The 23,034-nt window shown below is 40.5% G+C and overlaps 4 protein-coding genes across 13 annotated transcripts; all 4 read left to right on the top strand.

Annotated features, from left to right (window-relative positions):
- Window positions 1-5,418: 5,418 nt before the first annotated feature.
- Window positions 5,419-12,565, top strand: LOC130998424 (probable E3 ubiquitin-protein ligase RHG1A). Of its 10 annotated transcripts, none has more exons than XM_057923861.1 (7): window positions 5,419-5,621; window positions 6,076-6,119; window positions 7,317-9,147; window positions 11,118-11,171; window positions 11,665-11,763; window positions 11,846-11,986; window positions 12,084-12,565. In XM_057923861.1, exons 3-7 carry the CDS (start codon window positions 7,405-7,407, stop codon window positions 12,213-12,215), a joined length of 2,169 nt encoding a protein of 722 aa, XP_057779844.1. In that variant the 5' UTR covers window positions 5,419-5,621; window positions 6,076-6,119; window positions 7,317-7,404; the 3' UTR covers window positions 12,216-12,565. The 10 variants fall into 10 exon arrangements, with proteins under 10 accessions (XP_057779844.1, XP_057779865.1, XP_057779824.1 ...); XM_057923882.1 differs by having other exon boundaries at window positions 5,540-5,621; window positions 11,121-11,171; XM_057923859.1 differs by lacking the exon at window positions 5,419-5,621 and adding an exon at window positions 5,648-5,940.
- Window positions 12,566-13,012: 447 nt separating this feature from the next.
- LOC131010642 (uncharacterized) lies at window positions 13,013-14,161 on the top strand. Its single transcript, XM_057938274.1, has one exon. It carries the CDS (start codon window positions 13,013-13,015, stop codon window positions 14,159-14,161), a length of 1,149 nt encoding a protein of 382 aa, XP_057794257.1.
- A 125-nt stretch (window positions 14,162-14,286) lies between these two features.
- On the top strand, window positions 14,287-18,240 carry LOC131010650 (uncharacterized). Its single transcript, XM_057938284.1, has one exon. It carries the CDS (start codon window positions 14,287-14,289, stop codon window positions 18,238-18,240), a length of 3,954 nt encoding a protein of 1,317 aa, XP_057794267.1.
- A 644-nt stretch (window positions 18,241-18,884) lies between these two features.
- On the top strand, window positions 18,885-21,560 carry LOC130998466 (probable serine/threonine-protein kinase At1g01540). The gene is made up of 7 exons (XM_057923888.1): window positions 18,885-19,839; window positions 20,019-20,123; window positions 20,200-20,322; window positions 20,409-20,579; window positions 20,653-20,782; window positions 20,848-21,057; window positions 21,284-21,560. Exons 1-7 carry the CDS (start codon window positions 19,268-19,270, stop codon window positions 21,419-21,421), a joined length of 1,449 nt encoding a protein of 482 aa, XP_057779871.1. The 5' UTR covers window positions 18,885-19,267; the 3' UTR covers window positions 21,422-21,560.
- Window positions 21,561-23,034: the final 1,474 nt, after the last annotated feature.

The raw sequence follows: 23,034 nt of genomic DNA on the forward strand, positions 1-23,034 counted from the left end.
GAGATCTGGGAATCCCTCAGTTCTGCATTTAAGCAAAACTTCTCCGAATCTCCTTTGATCCTTCATTTGGGGTCTCCGGAGTCTGCCATCATCACCACGCTTGCTGCGGAAGTTGATTGGCATCGATCGATGAAAGGCTCCATTAAGCCTTTGCACAATGATTTTGTGATCACAATTGGTTGTGAACACTAGCCTCCTGGCTTCATTGTCCTGTATGTACCTCTTGAAGCTTTGCAGAAAATTATTTCCGAATAATATATCTGCTCCGGTATCATGGAAATAAATTGGTGGAGTCTTGACTTTGTACCAAGGTGTCTGCCCTGCTCCGCCGATCAATATTTCCGTTTGCTTTACTCCCTTTGATAGGAGCAAAATCTTTTTGGAGAAATCCCTTCCTGCAATTCGAGGTAGATCTTCTTCCACTTCTACTGGAAAAACTCCTCGTTTTGCTGTACAGATTCCTGCTCCTGAATCCACATAAGCAGCAAAATATTCTGCTTTGTATTTCTCGTATAACATCCCCACAGAGATGTATATTGAGAATGGACTTGTCATTAGATCATCACTCTTTGACGTCCAATGGTGATCTCCATTCCTCCTGATTTCCATGACCATGGCTTATATTTGTCAAGGAAATTTCGTCCTAAGATCAGGACATCCGCTTCTTGTCCGGCTTGGCCTTCGGTCTGAATTTCAAAACCTCCAACCTCCAGAGTTCCGATGTATCGGTTGTCCCCTGGATTCGCCAAATAATACAACATACTACAAGGAAACTTATTTTCCATGCTTGTTGTATCTAATCTTGTGGAAACCTGTCTCCATCCTTCGGGGCATTTGAATTTGACCTTCATGTCTGGGACTGGTGTTTCCTGGATCGCCCTTCTCTCATAGGAATGAGAGAAACTTCTTGTTATAGGCCCTGAAGTTAGCCTATTTCCTTGGAATGATAGCCTGGGTGCTCCCAGTCTGAGACTCTGGGTATGGCTTAGCACCGGTTTGTCTCCCACATCGATGTCGATTTCCCTGACTTGGGGAATTTCCACTCGGTTTGGAAGGGTTGCCTTGGCAACTTCTTTGAATATTTCTGGAATTTCAATAAATTCCTTTCCCAGAAATAACTCCGTATGATGGGAATTTGACAAGGCATACGAGACTTGATAAGTCAGTGAGTATGGCCTATTTCCATCTGTCATGTATTCCTTCTTTTTGTAGTCCTGATAGAGAGTCAGGGCTCGGCTGAAGGATGAATCTTGTAGATTATAAGCGATCTGTGGGTAGAACTCGGTTATAATCTTCTTGGCATAGAGATTGCCCGAAAAAGCTCCAATAACTGATTCTCTGGCATCTCTGACCCTTTTATCGCAAAGTGCGACGTCAATTGGTTGGTCTGTCCCTGGGAAAAGGGAAGATTTGAGTACCAATTGAATTGCTCCAATATGAATCCATTTCATCGTACTTGCGACTTCTGGCTTCATTTTCTTAAGATCCTGCCTAATATCTTCGGCAGGAACCAGCTGGATCTCCACCTGATTACTTGTAATCTCCATTGGAAGCGCCATTTCTCGGTTTGTGACACCAAAATAGACATGATGCTTCCTCTTGGATGGAATCAAGCTATTAAAAACTCGATTCAATCTCCCATTGGAAAACCCTTGGTATGTTTGTACCTCTCCGGTTTCCCTATTGAGTTTCTTCACGAGCTTTTTCACCACTTCTTCTTGTGGAATCAGAAAATGGCTAGTGAATCCATTCTGATCCTCCTTCTGGATGTGGTGGACCTCGTGTTCTTTAGTCTGACTCGTCTCCGGTTGATCCATCGGTCATCTCCGAATCTTCAGAACTAAAGACTTCTTCCTGTTCGTATATACTCTCATCGGAGGATATATCTTCGAACTGATACACGGGTATCAATTCCTGATGATAGATGGCATCTTCGATATCCGGTGTGGATTCGAATCTCCTTATCATCTTTTTCTCGTTATCTGGGCAATTGGTTGAGATATGCCCCTTTGCACCGCACGACCAGCAGTTGCAATCCTTGAAACTTTCATTTGCTTTGGCCTGAGTACGCCTGAAAGTTTTTCTCGCCGGGATTCTCTTTTGATTTGAGAATCGGGTTCTTGATGGTCCGCTCCGTTGACCTGATTTGTAGGAGCGCGCCTTCTGTCTGGTCCACATAGTTCTTGGTTTCCAAGAGCTTCTTCTGGACTTTCTTTCATAGGGTTGGTACCTATGTTTCTTTCGGCTCCTCTTCTGATACAGCAACTCAGCACCAATCTCTGTTGGAAGATCAATGTTGTCGCACATCAATGGGGATTTCTTGTTGAGTCTCCTCAATCTCTTGAGATTCCTCAGGTCCGCCGCCTTCTGGCACCATTCGGACAGCTTCTTGTGAACATAAGACATCCTTCTTGAGGCACTGTCAAGTGGATATCCTCCTGGTGAAACATACTCATTGATGAGCATCTCCCTCCATGGACTTGGAAACTTTGGAAAGAAGAGGTCCATGGCCTTCTGATCTTCCACCTCCCCCATATGGACATATAGGGTGTATAGTCGCAGAAATTCATCGAGAGCTTTTGGCTCTAGCACCATCAACCTTAGATTGTAAAGTGCCTGTTGATATTTCTTGCGCTTCTCCTCTGCGGATCCTTCGAAAAAACCCATTCCCAAAAAATGGATTTTGATCTGCTTAGTAATTTCCTTCATGATTTCATATAAAGATTCATTACTAAACAACTCCTCCCTGGTACTAACTTCAAGTTTTTCCCAGTATTGTTTTGCCATGCCTGCTAAGCTAGCTTCGAAGACTCTGGCAAACTCTTTCTTGTCGTAATCAATTGTAGCAATCACGACCTTTATTGATGAAGCCCATTCGTCGATGAGACCCTCCCATTCTTTGAATCTGGCCTCGTCGAGGTTGAGAATCAATCCGTATGGATGGATTGGTTCAAGGGTAACCTTTCCTACAGGAGTATCCTGCATCTGAGGCCTCCGTCGTCTGGTTCGCTGGTACTGGCTCACATCGTCTTGAGCTGAACCTTTTTTCGACGGTTCTCCATCTTGAGGCTCGGTTTTGGGAACCTCATCTCCTTGGTTCATCTTTAGATCAACCACTTTGAGGTTAGCAAAAGATTCTGCTAACTCCTGTAGATCTTCTAATCCGATTCTGTCAAGGCTATTCATGATATTTGCCTTTCATGATTCGGATTATGTCCTTCGGCTGCAACTCCTTGGGTGTTGCCTCAAATAGAGAAGTAGACGTCGGGTCTTTAGACCATTGATTCCGAATTTTTCCGGAACATGGTTTTCGCCTTTCGATCTCCTCCAATCTCCTCTGGATATCACTTAAGAGGGTTAGTATTTCCTCTTGTTTGAGTGATATTTTGCTCATCTCCATCGGTAGCTCATACAGCTTGTTGCCGTAAAATTCCACCGTCTTTTGGATCTCCCGAAAGTTGACATTTTCGGAAGAGTCTGGCTCGATCTTGTGGTAGCTTGGATAAGCTACTCCCGCCTTGTTTTTTGGTTCCATCAATCGTGGGACTGATGGTCCTCATCTCTGGTTCGTTCAATCGCCGTTCTTATTCCGACGATTCCCATGAGAGTCTCATGGTAAGATTGAATACCCGTGATGATATCACGAATAATTTCCATATCTTCTCCTCGCCGAATGTTTGTTACGAGGGCTCGATTGTTCCAGTTGAGATCGTCTATAAGACGAGTAGTTTCTCTCTCCAGATTCTGAAGAGAATTCCTGTAGACAATACATCTCGGACACTCGTCCGGATCCATTTTTAATGGAGTCTCCTCCCACATGGGTTAATCATAAAATAAATTAAAAACTATATAATTCCTCTATAAAAACCCGCTCTGATACCATTTTGAGAAGCGCGGGATCAATTTGAACACTTTGAATTTTAATCCTTTTTTGCTTAACAGTACGTGACGTTGTCTCACAGTCCAGACCCAGTTTACCGAAGTAACCTATCGGGCACGAGGAAAGTTTCCAGCCGATATACTCGTCAAGCTTAATTAGGCAAAAGATGGATAAAGAGAAACTAAGTATAAGGGTAGAAATGGTATTTCACTATGAAGTGGGTATTTTTCATAGATGTTTTATATAGGTGGGTAGATTTGATAGATGTATTATAAAAGTGGGTATTAAAAACCATTTGCCCTATATTCTTTATATCACTTAATTTTAAATATACTCCCTCCATCCACAATAAAACTTCATAATTTATTTTTTCTGGCACATCCAAAAATAACTTCTTTATTATTATCAGACTATATTTCACCACTAATAATACCCCAATTATCCTTATTTTTCACATTTTCATCATTACCAAATCTCAATACACTCAACAAAATCTCTTTTGAATTAATTTTTTTGTTACATGTTTTAATTTTGCCTAATTATATGATTTTTATTTGTTGTTGTAAATTTTTACATTGCCCCAATTAAAATATTAATTGTTTTTGTCTTTTAAATACATCGTATTTTATAAGTGTTAGTCATACCGATAAAATGTAAATAAAATATCTAATAAATATTTATAGTATTATTAAAATATTTATATTGATAAAATTTATGATTAAAGATGGACCTTTAACATATTTATTTATTCTTTCTTGTACATTTAATCAACTTATGTAAAAAAATTGAAATTTAAGATTAATCAAACCATTATTATTGTGTATCAATTATAATCACAATAAATTAATTATAACATAATCATAGAACTATAATTTATTGCATTAATTTTTAATCTCTTAAATATTTTATAGGTAATAGTTATATTACATAATTTCTTTTTGAATGAAATATGTAATGACATATTTTTATATAAAATGATCGCACATGTTTAATAAATATAAATAAAATATTTAGTCATTTAAGTATAGAAAATAAATGATGGCGATAATGATGGTTATGCATCTAGCTATCTCATTGAGAATATATGACTTAAATCATTTGAATTTGAGAATTTATAATAAGAGACACCATTTCAAACATTTACATGGTCCAACAATATTCACGATTATTTGTTTTGAAAGAACAGGTAATAATTGCTCTACTCATAATAAAACATAAATTTTTTAACATTTATTGATTTTTAATATAAAAAATATTTTAAAATAATATTTATTATTAAAAAAATAATGTTGGATGTAGATAGCAAAGCAAAACTAGTATATAAAATATTTTTTAAGTAAAATTGTCATATAGAAAAAGATTAGGAATGAGGAATTCAATCTAAAACTAAAACAAATCCGAAAAACTCGAACCCAAACCTGATCCAAAAAAAAAGTTCAAAATTGAATTAAACGAAAGTGCAAAATTTGGCTCACAAGATGACCTGTGTCACCTGCCTGTTTGTTTTCAACGCTTGCTACAATGACCAAGACCGCGCCGAATGCAAATTGGAAAATGATTTTTGTGAGCCTCATTACAGCAACACATGACCCCATTATAATAACACCGCGTTGCAATCTTTATTATCTTTTTCCTCCTTTTTATTCTTTTCCTTGCCACAATCTTGTTTTCACCTCATAACTTTAATCTAATTTCGTTTTCCATCCCATCACTGGAAACTGCTACGAAGAAAAAGAGGGAGGTATCATGACTTTTCTCATTTATATGGGCATTGATGAAAATTGAAAAGTTTCTCCTATTATTATTTCGTGTTCAAATTCTGTCGCCTGTGTGAAATTGTGGCCCTGTGGGCTTATTGGTGGCGTGTTTTGAGTAAATTATAGATTAAAGATTACTGCCCCCATTAATCCCTCCCACCCATCTCTCATTTTTCACCCCACCCCACCCCACCCCACCCACCAGTTTCATTTCCATCCCCCTACCCCTCGCCCTCCCCTCTCTCTATAATCTCATTTCTGAATTCTCTTTTTTTCTTCAATATCTATTCTTTCTGAGTTGAGGTTTGTGTTCACATCTCAGCCATTTCTGCTTTATCTGAGGAGGGGGAGGTGGCGATACAGAGATTTTGATCATCTATTAAAAGTTTGCTAATTTAGAACAACATTGTTTTAACGGATGTTTTTGGCTTTGTTCAGGTATCGGCTATAGATCTACCGCCTTACCTGCTTCTCTTTGGCTGGTAAAATTTGTCAGATTCTCTCATATTTGTTTGATCTTTGATTGATACTATATAAAAAATTTCCGTTTCTGTTGTGTTTTTGGTTAAAAATTGAGTCTTTTTTTGTGCTGTTTCTCTTTCTTGGTTTATGGGATTCAGCCTTTTATTTGGTTGTTGTTTTTCAAAATTTTGGATGGGTTTAGCATCTTTTCTCTTTCTGTTTGTTTCCTGAGGAAAAAATGAATAACTCATACTGCTTTAGAATCTTTCTTTATTTCTGGTTTATCCCCTTAAAAGATGGTTTGACGTATATCTGGTTGATTGAGGATTCATTTTGTTTCAAATTGAGTCTTTAATTAATCTCAACAGTGTTTTATATCATATTCCTATTCCTTTGTCTAACATAATACTGTTTCTTGTTCTCACACTAGAAGATTTACCATCAGCTAAAACTTCAATTGTATATGTCTTCTGTTCTGCTGTATATCCACATGTTCAACTGGTGATCAAAGAGTGAAGTTTTCCAAGACTCCCTGTTTTCTTCTTTGAGTGTTTCCCTTATTTTGAATAACTTTAGTACAATGTTGCTGTCTGGTTGGTCATGCTTCTAGCTGACTTTCTTTGCTTTTACATTAGTATTAAGTTGGTGAGCTATTTGAAAAAACATTTCTAGCTTTTGGTTTCATATCTTGGTGCTTATAGCCTATATATTTTAAATTGTTTCACAAGTTAGAATCCGTATTTGTATTCTTGGGGCTATATAATTTTTCACTTCAGCAAGTAATTTTCATTGACTCCTATGCTAGTTAGAATATTGTTTCATGTATCTTTCATTCCTTTAGCTTATGGTGTTTAATGGAATTCTGGTTGATGTCTCTGATTTCGCATTGCTCAGTGTATGATGTTGGTACATGTTTGAATAAAGATCCTGTGGACTATTTAGATTATGATATCAGTAACATAAAGCTAAGAAAATTATGTACCTTATGGCATTGGTCAATTGCGAAAACATCTATGAAAAAACCCATCTTAAAAGTGAGCTTCTTGTGGCTATTTGAACTGAACAAAGTTTTTCTAAGTTCAATTCACCCTGTCTCCTGATTTGTTCCCGTTTATTTGTTTTTTCAGTTCTTTCATACTACTGTGCTACTCACAATTTGCTTCTATAAACTTCTCAAGTACTTACATGGTGTTCACCTTCTGTGTTTATTCTTGCAGATTCTCTCAGAACGAAAGTTCTAGATAATCAGTCTTCCATATATTTCTTCTGTTTTTTAGTATTTGAATAAACTCATTTGGATCCCTAATGCAAGGGCAGAGGAATTCTGTCAGTACATTGCCCGAAAATCTAAGTTTTGATCATGGTTCTACGTCAAGTGATGCTGGCATGGATTCCCAAGTGCCCTGGAATAATATGCAGAATTCTGCAGAAGCTCGACTACCAGAGTACAAAATTGCGTCAAGTGATCCCGATACTCAGTATTCACATCATATAGCGCACAGTCAGTGGAGTTTAGGTGAAACTAGTTCTGGTGCTGCACGAAGTCAATCCGACCGTAGTGAGAGAAAAAGAGAGCACAGATGGAGTGTTCCTTCTCGAGCTGCTCTCGACTTGGAAGAATGCCAGCTTGAATCATCTAATATTCTTCCACTGGATAATGTTGTTGTCGATGGGCAAGGCAATCAGACATCAAGTGGGTCATCTCTTTTGCAGATACCTGGACCTGATTCTATCTCTCAGGATCTTAACATGTGTTCAGAGTTCGGAGATCAAGAATATGACGACTGTCAGGTAATTGAGCATCCCAATAGACACATATCCGTTGGATCATCGAACGAGAAAATGCCATCTACTGGTAGCTCCTCTGATACACTTGGTATGTCATCCGGATGTGGTGGATATGTGATGGAGGATAGTGATTACAGGCCAGGTCGTTCTTTGGATGGCCGGCGCTTATCTTGCAAGAGAAAAGCCCTTGACGTACAAGTTGGACAGTCTTCTGGAGCAGGAAGTTCAAATTGTTTTGAACATGCTGAAAGAAGTCAATGGCATGATGTAACATCTGCCCCTGCCCAAATTTCTGCCAGTACTGTTAGTATGTCAACTCCACCAGCAAATAACCTGGTCTTCAGCAATGGGTCAGAGCATGGAAACTCAAGGATTCGGCTCGAACTTGGAGAAGCCGTTTCTTCAAATCCTTTGTCTTCAAATTCTAGGGAAACTGCTGGAAGTTCTCGCAGAAACTTCCGCTTGCGCATCAGTGGCTCTCATCAACAGGATCACATACCTGGTATCCCATTACCAAGAGAAGCTAATGTTTCCAATTCTCGACATTCATCAAGATTAGTTCTTCGAAATCGTTTGTTTGACTTGAACCCAAACCCTCCTGTGGAGAATGGAAATCTTCATGGTCAGTCAATTCTTCAGCATATTCCTTCTGTTCGTCGAAATCCTCATTCTAGATGGAGTGGAGCCTCTAGCTCAAGAACTAGCAATTCATCTTCTGCTGCTGTTTCTCTAGAGAGGGAGACGGATCCTATGCTTTACGAAGAATCTACATCTGGAAATATTCCCAGAAGCATGTCGGAGCATCCTATGTTTATTCCTGCTAGTGAGATGGGGGGTTCATTTCAACAACCTCCAAACTGGAACTTAGCTGGAGGGATTAACAATATTGCTGGAAATGCTGTATCTGCTTCTCGGGCAGGCTCAACTTCAGGGATTAATTCATCTTTACCTTCACCTTCTTGGTCTCATAGGAGTTATCCGCAATATCCTCGTAGATTAACGGAAATTGTTCGAAGATCTCTATTATCTGCAGCAGGTACTGAACCTGGAGGTCAAAGTAGCAGTACTGCTATACGATCAAGTGCACCCAGTACATCACAAGAAACAGCGCTTCCATCTGGATCTAGCAATCACGCTTCTCATTTAGCAAACACAAGGTCAGCATTGTTGGAGAGACATCTGGATAGTCCTTTTGCATTACATGGTTCACTCCGAAGCATGGCTGCTACTCGTGAAGGAAGAGGCAGCGTGATGTCCGAGGTACATTGATGTGTTAAGTATCTGCATTTTCATTTATATTATGGAAGCGTGAATAATCGTGCTTGAATCCACTCCACATGTTCCCATGATGCTTTTCATTTTACTAATGCTGCATGTAGTTGTGATATATACTCGATTATGTCTAACTTGATTATGAGAATCTTTCATGTTTTCTTATTCTACATTGGTGAATCTTCAAATGTGAAAATGTTTTCCACATCAGCTTTGCGTGAATTTAGAAGTTTGTTTTTGAAGCCCCATACTATCTCCATACATACCTTTTTATTTATTTATTTAATTATTTTATTATTATGTTGTTGGGTCAAGATCTCTTTGTTATTTATGGATGCATAATTTGTTGTATTGCTTATACCCTCTGTGCTGTCATACTACCAGAAGTATATTATGATACTCCCTCCGTCCACGAAAGAACTTCATATCTTTCCTTTTTGGGACGTCCACAAAAGAACTTCCTACCTATTTTTGGACTATACCCCGCCACTTATAATCCTCTTACTTTTCACTTTTCACAACTCTCAATATTAATTATAACACATTTTAACCACTCCCAATACACTCAACTACCTTTTATCCACTCTCAATACACTCAACAATATTTTTTCTTAAAACCCTTGTCACTCCCTCCTAGGAGAGTTCTTTCATGGGCAGAGGGAGTATTTGATTTGCAATCATAGTTAGTGATGTTTATGGGTACAGGTAAAGTAGGTTTTAGACCTATTTGAAGTGGGTATGGGCAAACTAATTGGGTTTGGATCAGGTAGAGGAAATTCTTAAAGCCAATTGGTTATGGGTTGGGGTAATAGGTCCATGTAAATATCTAAGCAACATATATGTATATATACACTATATAATTTATTAATTTCATTATGTTTAAGTTTATGATGGAATAGCCGAATAGTTTAAATTTACTAATTCTCTTGAAAGTAGCTGTTCGATCACTAGCTAGATGATTGTGCAAGCAAGGTGCTTAGACAATATGTGAATTGGATTACACTCTGCATTTGTGGATGAAATTCCATTCCTAGGTATTCTTGAGTAGTAGTATATAATATTCAAATATTTACAAATTGTTCTTGCACATCCATTGAGAATTAAAAAAAAAATTCATTCAGAAAAATCTTGAGAAAAACTATTTTGCACTCTCAGAGTTTGAGCATGTACCATTAACTCACTAGTAAGTGTGTGAGTATATTTTCACACCCCAAGGTTGTATCATATATGCATGATAAATCTAATTACACACAACCTTTATCCAAGTTTGCAGTTTTTACATGACTTTTAAAAGCTGCAATTACAACACCATTATTTTTTTTGCAATTAGATCGATCCTCAATCTTTTTTATGTTGTTTTCAATGTTTTTAAATGTGTTTTAAGCCTCAAGGTGTTTTCTAGTGTCCCCGTGAGGCATAAACCTCGAGGCGGTTCACGGCATAAGACCAAGGCGTAAATCATAAAAAACACTTGAAAATAATAGCTAAATATAATAAAACATATATAAACATTGCAAATATATAAAAACATACCCAAACACCCTCTTAGAATGTATAGTGGGACCTTGTTCTTTTCTGACAATGATATATATATATTTTTGAATTATTCTGACAACGATATTGACTGGAAGATTTGCTTAATTCGAAATATTAGAACTGGTTTCACGAGAAGAAGCAAAAGCTGACTACTTGATGTTGTATCTTCTTTGTAGCTCCTACTATGTGGACAAAGCATGCATGATCATTTACAATACGCTTATATATTACTTTTATGCTGCTTTATCTTTGTCCAGTGGAAGTCACTAGATTTCGATGACTCATTTGATTCAACTTACTCATCAGTCTTGGTTTGTGCCGCTTTTGCATCTCATGCTAATGCACATTACAAGAGAAGTATATGAAAATATCATGTTGCAAAATGCAGCTAGTGATTTACTGATTTATATTTTGTTTTTCAGCAGATTCGACATGTCTTGGATCTCATGAGAAGGGGAGAGGGCTTGAGACTTGAGGTTAGTTATTCTCCCCTTTGTTTATACTTCTAGATTTGGCGTCTACTAAGTTCACTGGTGGTGTTTCCCATCGCAGGGCTGTAATTTTAGAAAATGGTGTTTGAAATGCAATGAATTTGTGGAGAAGCATGGTTTAATCAAATTTGATAGTATTTCCCGATCTATTATATTGAGACCACAATATAATTAGTTGCTCAATTGCAAATAATAGCTGCTTTATGTAGGGATTTCTATTTGAAATATATCAATGTGTGTGTGAGTTGTTTCTTATCGACTGCAACAGCAATTGGTAGAGTCAGTGACTAGGGACTGACTGATTAGTATTGTATGAAGTTGAACATAGTGATGACATTGCCGCATGTTAATTTCATTACATAGTGCCAGCCTTGCTTGGCTGCCTAGTAGAGCTGAAGGTTGGATAAAGCCACCCAGCCTTTGACCAGTTTCTCCCTTGCAATTTCCAAACTTAATATCTTGTACGCTCGTTTGCTAGGATATGATGATGCTTGATCACAATGTCTTCTTCGGGATGGGTGATATACATGATCGTCACCGGGACATGAGACTGGATGTTGATAATATGTCCTATGAGGTGAGGGCCACACATTAATTTTTACATTTTAGACCTAACATTTTCCATTTGTCAAAATCATGAATTTTGTTTCAAATTCCAGGAGCTATTGGCCCTGGAGGAGCGCATTGGAAATGTCTCCACGGGATTGAATGAAGAAACAATAATGGCTCGTTTGAAGCAACGTAAATATGCTGAAAGACGAGCAGATCAGGCTGAGACGGAGCCATGCAGTATTTGTCGGGTATTAACCTTTTCTTCCACTTGAAATTATTCAAAACACCAAACCAAAAAAAAAGGCTATCTCTATCATTCAAATTCGGCATGCATATTTGACGCAGGAGGAGTATAACGATGGAGAAGATCTTGGCACATTGGAATGTGGGCATGATTTTCATAGAGACTGTGTAAAACAATGGCTCATGCAAAAGAACTCATGCCCCATATGCAAGACTGCGGGATTGTCCACTTGAAACGATGGTCTGCAAACGCTGCCGTCTCATCACTCCCCATCTGCTCTTCTACTCTCCAACACAGGTTTTTCATATCTTGACTCATTTGAAGACGCAGATTTGTCCAGTCTCGAAAACCTTATGGGTTTTGTTTCTTGTTGTGCCTTTTCACATGACTCCATCCACAGAAATTCAAGGAAGAAAAAAAAAAAAATGAAGAAATTATGCCCTCCTTATGCGGAGGATCCCATTACATTTATTTTATTTTAAATGAAAGTCGAAGCTTAGTCGTTCTAACATTTAGATTATGGAAATTAACTATTTCTATTTGATCATTTGAAGTGTTTTATTATAGTTTGTTTTTTCGACCAGTTCAATTTATGTTAGTTTTACCGTTCATGTTTGTGAGATTCTTTTGTTTATGACTATATTTTAAAAAATTGTCTGAACAAAGAAGATTATTTGAACAAAATTAATTATCTAATGGGTACCCAAATTATGTGAAAATCGTACAATATATCGAAAACGTCCCAACTTCCAATATGTTCTTGAGATATATTGCGAAAAGTAAATAGTTTCCCCTTCTTCAATTTAAAACTAATTACTATACTTTTTTGTTTCTAATTTCCGGTAATGAACACACTCAAGTCTCAACTAACGGACTGTTATAGTTAGATATCGAATTTTTAAAATAAGCCTGTGTCCGTTAAGTGAAAGACGAGAAATTTTTCTCCTTTGTTGAGATCCTCTGATTTTCTCCTTTGTTGAGAACCCTAGTCCTGCGTTGGTTTTTTTCTTTTTCTTCTCCTGTGAGAGTCATGGAAGAACAGATGGCTTCTCTCAATTTGTCAAATGAAGATGATGAGCTGATCCTCGATGATGAGATTACTGCAGACTCGACAGTCTCCGTAGATCTGTGCTTGGTAGGAAGATTCCTTACGGATCAACCAATCAATTTCAATCTCATGCGAAGCCGACTGGCGAGTATCTGGCGACCGGGAAAAGGCGTTTTTATGAAAGATATTGGCCAAGGCAGATTTATCTTTCAGTTTTTTCATGAGCTTGATCTGAAGCGTGTCTACGAGGGAGGCCCGTGGGCGTTTGGAAACTTTCCCTTGATCCTGCATCGCTTAAAGAAAGGAGAATTTCCTCTATCAGTTCCGTTGGACTTACTCCCTTTTTGGGTCCAAATCCATGACCTACCTGCCGGTTTCTTGACAGAAGGTGTTGGAAAACTTCTGGGGAACTTCATTGGGTCATTTATGGAATACGATAATACTAATTCCTCCGGAGTGTGGCGGCAGTATATGCGAATTCGGGTTGGTATTCGAGTCAACGACCCACTTAAACGGTTCAAGAAACTCAAACAGAAAGATGGTACGCCGTTCACTGTTCGTTTCAAATATGAACGATTAAATGTGTTTTGCTTTCTCTGTGGAAAACTTGGTCATTCGGAAAGCTACTGTGAACTTTTGTTCAATGAGAAAACGAAGGATATGAAGCGTGAATGGGGTGTGGATCTCAAAGCGGCCGATCGGCGGAGCCCTAATCTTGCCGGAGACAAATGGCTAAGAGTTGAAGATGGAGGAAACCCTAGCAAGGAGGCGGCGGCTGCTAGGGTTGACATTGAGTCGCACATTCCTGATCCGAAAAGGAAACTCCATGAAAATCGGGATATCAATATTCCCGTAACTGATGCCTACAATTATGGAAATCAAATCATACCAAATCCGCATAGATTGGCACTACAGAATATCACTTCCGAGACTAATGGACGTGAAGCAATGCAGACTGATGCCACGTCACTCGTTCTTTATGATGATCGAAAGAGACGACGTGGCGGCCCCTTAGTTAATCACACAACTTCCTCATCGGCGAATTTTCCTACAGAGTTTTCTGGGGATGTTAATGATGAATTCTCTTCTCAAACGGCAGGCTCCGGGCTCGGGGCCGGCCGAGCCCAATGAATGCTATAAGCTGGAATTGCAGGGGCTTGGGCCATCCCCTCGCAATTCCTACTTTGAATGAACTCGTGAGAGTTCATAGGCCCCACTTTCTCTTCCTTTGCGAAACCATCTCTTGTCGCGGAAGGATGGAGGAAATTCGTGCTCGACTACATTTTGATGGCTGTTTCACTGTGGACTGTGCCGGGAGGAGCGGCGGTCTTTGTATGCTGTGGAAGTTTTCCACGACTTGTAAGTTACTTAGTTTTTCTACTCACCACATTGATATGGAAATTATGGACAGTAAGGGCAGATGGCGTCTAACTGGTTTCTACGGCTTTCCGGAGAGAAGCAGAAGACGCGAGTCTTGGAACATCTTGCGGCGCCTTGCTGGCGTAAGCTCTTTGCCTTGGGCCATCTTAGGAGATTTTAACGATCTCCTTGATCCGAGGGACAAACGGGGCCGAGTCGAGCATCCCCCTTGGCTTTTCTCTGGTTTTCGAGCGGCCATACTCGACTGCGGTTTGGATGATATCCCTCTTCTTGGTTACCAGTTTACTTGGGCTCGAGGTCTTGGCACCGCGCATGCGGTTGAAGAGAGGCTTGATCGTTGCATGGCAACTGCTAGTTGGCGTGGTCTTTTTCCTGATGCTGCTCTCAGCACTTATGTTGTTCCCATGTCAGACCATACTCCAATTATTCTCAATATGGAAGGTTTTCCGACTACTACTTCGAGGAGGAAGTTCCGGTTTGAAAACAAATGGTGTCTTGAACCGGATCTTCCAGGTGTTGTCAAAAATTGTTGGACAAATCTTCATGGTATCACCATTGTGGAGAAGCTCTTGGCTGTTTCGGACTCTATTGCTACTTGGGCGCAGAATTTACACCGCGATGAACGAGGCAAAAAGAAGAAACTTCAGCATATTATTTCTTCTCTTCAAGGTAGAGGTGATCCTTATGCTATTAACAGTATCAATGGTGCTAGGACTGAGCTTGCTTCTCTTCTGTTGAGAGAAGAAGCACATTGGCAGCAGAGGGCTAAACAACATTGGTTGAAAGGCGGCGACACCAACACCAAATTCTTCCACGCTATGGCTTCGGCTAGACGGAAGAAAAATACCATTATACGACTGCTAAGAGATGACGGAGATTGGACAGCGAGCAATGAGGAGATTCAGGATGTTGCCCTCAACTATTTTTCGAATCTTTTTGACGAGCCAAGTCAACAGATGGACTACCACCGCATTCTTGACAAACTTAATCCTTGCATCAATGAAGATATGAACGGGAACCTTACAAGAGAGTTCAGCTTGGAAGAATTCAGCACTGCGGTTTCTCAAATGCACCCGGACAAGTCGCCGGGCCCCGATGGTTTGAATCCTAGATTCTATCAAAAGTTTTGGAGTGTGATTGGTGAAGATGTTTATAAGGGCTGTTTGTCGTGGCTTAACGAGGGACATTTTCCACCTGGCCTCAATCACACGCTTATCTCTCTCATTCCTAAGGTTGATTCCCCTTCATCCATGAAGGAGCTTCGTCCCATTGCGCTCTGCAATGTTATTTATAAGATTGTTTCCAAAGTTCTTTGTAACCGGCTCAAGGGAGTACTTCCTGATCTTATTGACCGTGCGCAGTCAGCCTTTGTGGAGGGGCGCTTAATCCAAGATAATATTCTTATTGCCTTTGAAGCCATCCATTCGATGAAAAGGAAGACCAGAGGCAAGTTTGGCTCCTTTGCCTTCAAGATTGATATTAGCAAAGCCTACGATCGAGTCGACTGGGGTTATCTTGATGCAGTGTTAAGGCGTCTAGGCTTTTGTGACAAGTGGCGTGACTGGATGCAGATGTGTGTTCGGTCGGTCTCCTACGACATTCTTATTAATGGAAAAGAAGTGGGCCCGATTACTCCTAGACGTGGGCTACGTCAAGGTGACCCACTCTCTCCTTATTTGTTCATTTTATGCGCTGAGGGCCTCTCAGCTATGATTGGCCACGAGATTGCTAGGGGAAATCTGCACGGACTTCAAATAGGGCGCCGGGGGCCGGTTATCTCACACCTCATGTTTGCTGACGATTGTATCTTCTTTTGCCGTGCTACTGCAAATGAATGTAACGCTCTAAAGGATGTCTTGGCTTGCTATGAAGAAGCTTCGGGACAAGCTATCAATTTTCAGAAGTCTGGGATTTTGTATAGCTCCAATGTGACTGCCGCAACTAAGGAGGAAATTTCAGAGATCCTTGGTGTTCATCAGCCTCTTAACACCGGAAGATACCTTGGATTACCTTCGCTCGTGGGACGAAAAAAAAAAGAGATCTTCCAGTATCTTAAAGACCGAATGTGGAACAGAATCCAGGGTTGGAACAACAAAAAGTTGTCTAAAGCTGGGAAAGAAATTCTTGTCAAGGGTGTTGGCCAAGCTATTCCTTCCTTTTGCATGGGAGTCTTCTTACTTCCCATTACTCTCATTGATGAGATGGAGAAGATGCTCAATAGCTTCTGGTGGGGAAATAAAAGTGGTGAAGGCAAGGGTATCAATTGGATGAAGTGGGAGCGTATGTGCGTTGATAAAAAACTGGGAGGTATTGGCTTTCGGAGCTTGAACCTCATGAATATTGCTATGCTCGGCAAGACCGGTTGGCGCCTTCTAACTGACACGGACTCGTTGGTGTGTCGTGTGCTTAAAGCGAAGTATTTCCCGAATACCGATTTCCTTGCAGCTACAGTTGGGCATAGCCCTAGTTTTTCTTGGCGCAGCATCTGTTCGGCTCAAGATTTGCTCCGCCGCGGTATCAGATGGCGGATCGGAGATGGTGCGCAGGTCCGTGTATTCAAGGATCCTTGGCTCAGAAATGGGGATTCGTTCCGAGTAACTGCAGCTGGCCCTATTTTCCTTGATGATCTCCGTGTGCATGACGTGATGAACCAAACGATGACTGGTTGGAATGTGGACCTGCTCAAGAGCATTGTTGGCGAGGCAGATTTTAAGAACATCATGAGCATCCCGCTTCTTCCGAACGCTGGCCCAGATAGAATGATTTGGCACTATTCTAATAACGGTATCTACTCTGTTAAATCCGCCTACAAACTTGCAAGTTCGCTCACTTTGGATACCACCTACAAAGTAGAGGGACAATGGGATTGCCTCTGGAAAATTGACGTACCTCCTAAAGTAAAGCATTTCCTTTGGAGAGCTGCTAGAGATAACCTTCCATCCAAGCACCGTCTCCTATCCCGGGGTGTTGCAGTAGGGGGGGAATGTCCCATCTGTAAGAGTGGGTTTGAGAACCTCTGGCACTCGTTCTTCCACTGTTCGTTTGCTGAGGATTGTTGGAGACAGGGAGGCCTTCAGAGTTATATCTCTGGAATTATTGACAGCTGCGATTCCTTTGAGCAGGCCTTCTCTTTGTTGTTGAGAGATTCGGACAATGAACGGAAAGCTAAGGTGTGCATGCTCTTTTGGCAAATATGGAGAGATAGGAATGCGATGGTTTGGCAGGATGTACTTCCGGTGTCTTCTCGATCAATCTTACGAGCTGCTGTGGCGCGAAGTGACTGGAAGTCCATGCGCCAACCAGCGACGCAGAGGCAGCAGGTCGTGACCTCTTGCGCGGGGTGGCACCCTATTCCGGAAGGGTCTTTCAAATGTAATGTTGATGCTGCTTTTTTCGAGGAAGATCAGTCCATGGGAATTGGTGTTGCCATTCGAAACCATGAGGGGCATTTCGTGATTGGCAAATCCAAAAAATTGCCCGGGCGAAGGAGTATTGTGGAAGGAGAGCTTCTTGGCATTAAGGAGGCGCTTTCTTGGATTAAGGAGCAAGGTTTTGTCGAAGGCTGGATTGAAAATGATAGTATACAAGCGTGCAACCTCATCACCTCAGGAGATCGGAATATGCTTGAGCTTGGATCTATTGCTGATGCTTGCCGTCTTGAGCTGCGGATGTTGCCGAACTTCAGAATTCGTCATGTAAGGAGAGAACAAAATGTTATCGCTCACTGCTTAGCGAAGGCTGCGCGAGATATCATTACACATCATGTCTGGAATGAACCCCCGTCCTTTGTGGAGGGTCATCTCCTTGTCCCATGTTCATGTGTTGAATAATATATCTCCGTTTTTCCCTCAAAAAAAAAAAAAAAAAATAAGCCTGTGTCCAAATGAGATCAAAATACGTTGACTCCTTTACAGTTAGATATCAAATTGTTCAATAAATAAACACTTAGGCTGCCACTTTAGAAATACATAATAATTTCATTTTAGTTCGTTTAAAAAAATAGTCTATTTTTTAGTTATTTATATTTATTAACCTTTCCAGAAGATAATAGTAAAACATTAGAGATAATTAGGTGTATTTATTATTATAAAATATTTCAACTTATCTTTATTTTACATTTCGCAAAAAACATATCCACCAAGGAATTCATATAACGTGTTGATTTTTAAAAAAATATAACTATAAAAATAAGTTGAAACATAGTTGTATTAAGTAGCGTCATCTCTTTTACGATGCACATGTTTTTTAGCTAGTTTGTATAAAACATAAAGAAATACTATTGGCGGATGGATATCATAATAATTAATATGTACGTGATATTACATAATTGCAATCCCCACTATACACTTAATTATAGCCTAACCAGATAATTATAATTTATACAGCAATACATAATTCTTGTATAGACCTAATCTAACAAATAATTAGTGAAGAAAGAGAAATTAAAGTAAGAAAATATGGAAACGAGATAGAATTTAGAAGGCAATTCTCTTAATGAACTCAAAACAGTGCTTAAGAAGGCTTATAATTAGTAAATTTACCAAAATGCACACTGACAGCACCCATAATATAAACAATGCGCAGAGGAATTTCCAAGTGTTGACATAGGTTGATTAATGGAATCCATTATTGAAGTCTTAATTTTGAGTGGGACAAAAAATGTAGTACGTGGACAGCAGCCGCATTCAATGCTTATGTTATGTGCCACATATTGATATTTTAGTGTGGAAATTTTGACTTGTGTCCACATTTGTAGAATTGGCATCATCATTCATCATTCATCACTCCACTCGCCACTGCCCTCCATTCTCTACAATTTCTATCTTCCACACCACTCTGCTGTTTCGCCCAACAACAATGTCTAATGGGAATTCATCGTTTCTCAAACACGAGCTATGGAAACGGACCTCAATTTTCGGGCTGCATTTGTGGGTTGTTCTCGGACTCTGCGTGGGCGCCGCCATCGTCGTCTTCCTCTTCCTCGTCTCTCTCTGGTTCACCACCAGAAGAAACAGAAAGGCTCCACTTTTATCACTGACCAGCAAGAACTCCATCATCCCGAGTGTTTCCAGGGAAATCCGGGTCGACCCGGCTCCGGACCCGGATAAAGATCCCAAGTCGCTGCCACCGGTCCCCAAACCCGACCCGAAAGAGGAACAGAGGATCCACATTGAGATTGGGAAGGGTCACAGGATTGCCTACCCGGGTTCACGTTCCGGGTCGGGTCAGGGGAGCGGCGAAGCGACGGCGGTGGGTCCCGAGGTGTCACATCTGGGGTGGGGCCACTGGTACACGCTGAGGGAGCTTGAGGAGTCTACTAATGAATTTGCTGATGAGAATGTTGTTGGGGAAGGAGGCTATGGTATTGTTTATCACGGCGTGCTCAAGGATCAAACTAAAATAGCCGTCAAGAATCTGCTCAATAACAGGTCAAATGCTCGCTACTTTTTATTCCAATCGAAATTTAGCAGTTGAATTTGCGTGACGTTTGGTTTATAGTTCACACCGATTCCTGTCTTGTTTAAAAGATGGTAATTGTATAGTTGATAGGATAAATTGAGTTGTTATATGTGTGAATTAATTTGACAGTTTAGAGATGCGGTTTCAGGGGTCAAGCAGAGAGAGAGTTTAAGGTTGAAGTTGAAGCAATTGGGCGTGTACGCCACAAGAATTTGGTGAGGTTGCTTGGCTATTGTGCTGAAGGAGCTCATAGGTACATCTAACTTGAACATCATCATCATGACTTAATTTGAAGTTGCTGTTACATGGATGTGCTGTGATCCATTCAGGATGCTTGTGTACGAGTATGTCGATAATGGAAACTTGGAACAATGGCTTCATGGAGATGTTGGGCCTTCTAGCCCCCTCACTTGGGATATTAGAATGCATATTTTACTTGGAACTGCTAAGGGGTAGGTTGATACGATATGCAATTAAACTACTTCATACTCTTTTTTGGTTGGATTTTGGAACTTAAGAAGATTTGAGTATTTCTCAGGCTGACATATCTGCATGAGGGCCTTGAGCCTAAGGTTGTTCATCGTGATATTAAATCGAGCAACATTTTACTGGATAGACAATGGAATGCTAAAGTGTCTGACTTTGGTCTAGCAAAGCTGATAGGCTCCGAGAGGAGTTACATCACCACTCGAGTTATGGGTACATTTGGGTGAGTAGTAGTCGTTGCTATAGCCTAAACATGATGAGATGAATGACTGGCTTTCTCACTTGCTCTTGTCTAGCTACGTCGCTCCTGAATATGCAAGCACTGGCATGCTTAACGAGAGGAGTGATGTGTACAGTTTTGGTATTCTTATCATGGAAATCATCACGGGGAGGAATCCGGTGGATTACAGTCGTCCCCCAGGAGAGGTACATAGAGTTTTACTTGATTTTAATTTGAGTGCTTTCTTGTGTTTTAACGAGTCGATTCACAGGTGAACCTGGTTGATTGGCTCAAAACAATGGTTTCCAATCGGAATGCTGAGGGGGTTTTGGATCCTAAGTTGCCTGAAAGGCCTTCTTCGAGAGCATTGAAGCGTATTCTCTTAGTTGCTTTACGTTGTGTGGACCCGAATTCTCAAAAGCGACCCAAAATGGGGCATGTGGTGCATATGCTCGAGGCTGAGGAATTCCCTTTCCGCGAAGTAAGTTTCACTAATCCAATCCGAATTCGCTGCTACACATATCTAACTGCACATGCCGCTATGTGATCATGTGATTCTTCTTTAACTTATGATTGTGCAGTCTACATCATGCTTACAAATAAGAAAAAAAAAATGATTAATTAGGGCTACAGCTTAATTTGCAAATGCACTAGATATCTTAGTGTGGTTGTTTGGTGCTCGTATGTAGCTAACCGGCCTTTTACAGGATCGAAGGGGGCACGGACGAGCACATGATCGCGATGGGAGGGCGATGGAGAAGCACATAAAAGAAGCAGGTGACAGTAGCGGATACGAAAGCAGTATCCAAACGGACAGGTTTTCATTGAGAAACGACCAAGAGTAGATATGTTAGAATTTGAAACATGCCAATGTAAATACACTCATTTTGCCCTTCCATTTTGTTTCTTTGCATGCACTGCTTGTATCTTATCTTGTTTTACAGTTTTATGTACGAATAGCACTAGAATGGATCCACTTTTTTATGCTTGATTGCAGTCAACCCAATTTCATACTTTCTTAGGAAGCACTAAAAAGGTAAAACAGAGATCTGTAGATAGAAATGACTAATTATGAGTGATATCTTTAAGATTTTTCATCGTTGCGACTATAGTATAGTAACTTAACAATATTGTTGTATATTTGTAGTTAGTTGACTGAAGCAAAAGATGCCGCCGCCATTTATTTAGTTGTAGGCTTGTAGCATAACTGCGGCAGGTTAGGGCGTTAGGTAGGCCCGCCGTTTTGGTGGGCTGAGGAACCCTCAATGTACCTTATAGTGCGGCTAGATTTTTTTCTTATTAATGAGAATCAATAATAAATCCAATTTCATGTTAGTTGTATCTCAAACTCCCAATTTATTTGGTGGGCTGAGGAACCCTCAATGTACCCTAGAGCATCCGCAATGGGGTTACATGATAGCTTACATGATAGCCTACTTTATGAGGGGACACCACATGGTGTAAAGATGTTGCATTGGGGTTACATGATAGCTTACATGATAGCATTAGTTTTGATTTTTATGCTTTTTACTTAAATTTAAATAACACATTTGACTAATAATTAAAATTTCATTAAAATAAAAAACCTAAAAATTACATTAAAAAAAATTAAAAACAAAATTTAAATTACATAAATTAAACTCCTAGTCTAGATAAGACCACGACGCTTGAGCATTTCTTGGACCATGTGCTCGTGGGCCATCCTCTGTGCATCGCTCATATGCGATGTATCCAGAATGAGGAGTTGCATGTCGAGCTCCCTCTCCTTGAGCTCGTTCTTTTTGGCATATTCGGCCGTGATTTTTTTCAAGTTCTGATCAGACCGATCCAATGCCTCTTTGTACTCCGATGACTGCTCGGAGCTTGCCGCCGCCTTCTCCTTCCCCTTCGCTTACGCCGCCCTCGCCGCCGCCCTCGCCGCCTTGTTCCCAATCGGCCGGGCAGACGAGATCTCCTCGCCCGACGCCGAGGTGGTGAAGGCGCCCTCCTCTGTCGTCTTTGTCCTCTTGGAGGAATGCACGTCTCCCTCGAGGTACATCGACTTGAACTTGTGGTTGTTCCGGAGAATTCTCCACGCATTCCAGTAGTTGAAGGAGGCGTTATTTGCGCTCCGACTTTTGAAAAGAGTTTGGGCCTTGTCCCGGAGCATATCGTCAGAATGGCCGGACGGCCACCGGCTGCGCGCCTCCACCAAAATACTCTCCCACGAATGGCGTCGTTTGTCTCCTCCATCCAAATTTGGACGATGATGTCCGTCTCCTCAGGGGTGTAGGTTTGACGGACAGTCTTTCTTGTGGGCGACTTCTTTCCTCCAGCTGCCTTTCTTCGGTTTGGCGGCACTATGGGCTGCCGAAGGCATCTCCTTGCCGGACTGAGGAGCATCCCCCAAGTTACACCCCGATAAATTGGGATGATATTCGTCGGATAGATCGGGGCACCAATTTAGGTCATAGTAATT

The sequence above is a fragment of the Salvia miltiorrhiza genome, chromosome 1 (genome assembly GCF_028751815.1).
Source record: "Salvia miltiorrhiza cultivar Shanhuang (shh) chromosome 1, IMPLAD_Smil_shh, whole genome shotgun sequence".
Lineage (NCBI taxonomy): Eukaryota > Viridiplantae > Streptophyta > Magnoliopsida > Lamiales > Lamiaceae > Salvia > Salvia miltiorrhiza.

Bases quoted from the DNA above. Each gene is read 5' to 3' on its own strand.
- LOC130998424 (XM_057923861.1), top strand. From the start codon at position 7,405: ATGCAAGGGCAGAGGAATTCTGTCAGTACATTGCCCGAAAATCTAAGT. The intron at 9,148-11,117 runs GTACATTGATGT...TTTGTTTTTCAG, and splicing joins GAGGCAGCGTGATGTCCGAG to CAGATTCGACATGTCTTGGA. The intron at 11,172-11,664 runs GTTAGTTATTCT...CTCGTTTGCTAG, and splicing joins GAGAGGGCTTGAGACTTGAG to GATATGATGATGCTTGATCA.
- LOC131010642 (XM_057938274.1), top strand. From the start codon at position 13,013: ATGGAAGAACAGATGGCTTCTCTCAATTTGTCAAATGAAGATGATGAG.
- LOC131010650 (XM_057938284.1), top strand. From the start codon at position 14,287: ATGGAGGAAATTCGTGCTCGACTACATTTTGATGGCTGTTTCACTGTG.
- LOC130998466 (XM_057923888.1), top strand. From the start codon at position 19,268: ATGTCTAATGGGAATTCATCGTTTCTCAAACACGAGCTATGGAAACGG. The intron at 20,323-20,408 runs GTAGGTTGATAC...AGTATTTCTCAG, and splicing joins TTACTTGGAACTGCTAAGGG to GCTGACATATCTGCATGAGG. The intron at 20,783-20,847 runs GTACATAGAGTT...GTCGATTCACAG, and splicing joins ACAGTCGTCCCCCAGGAGAG to GTGAACCTGGTTGATTGGCT.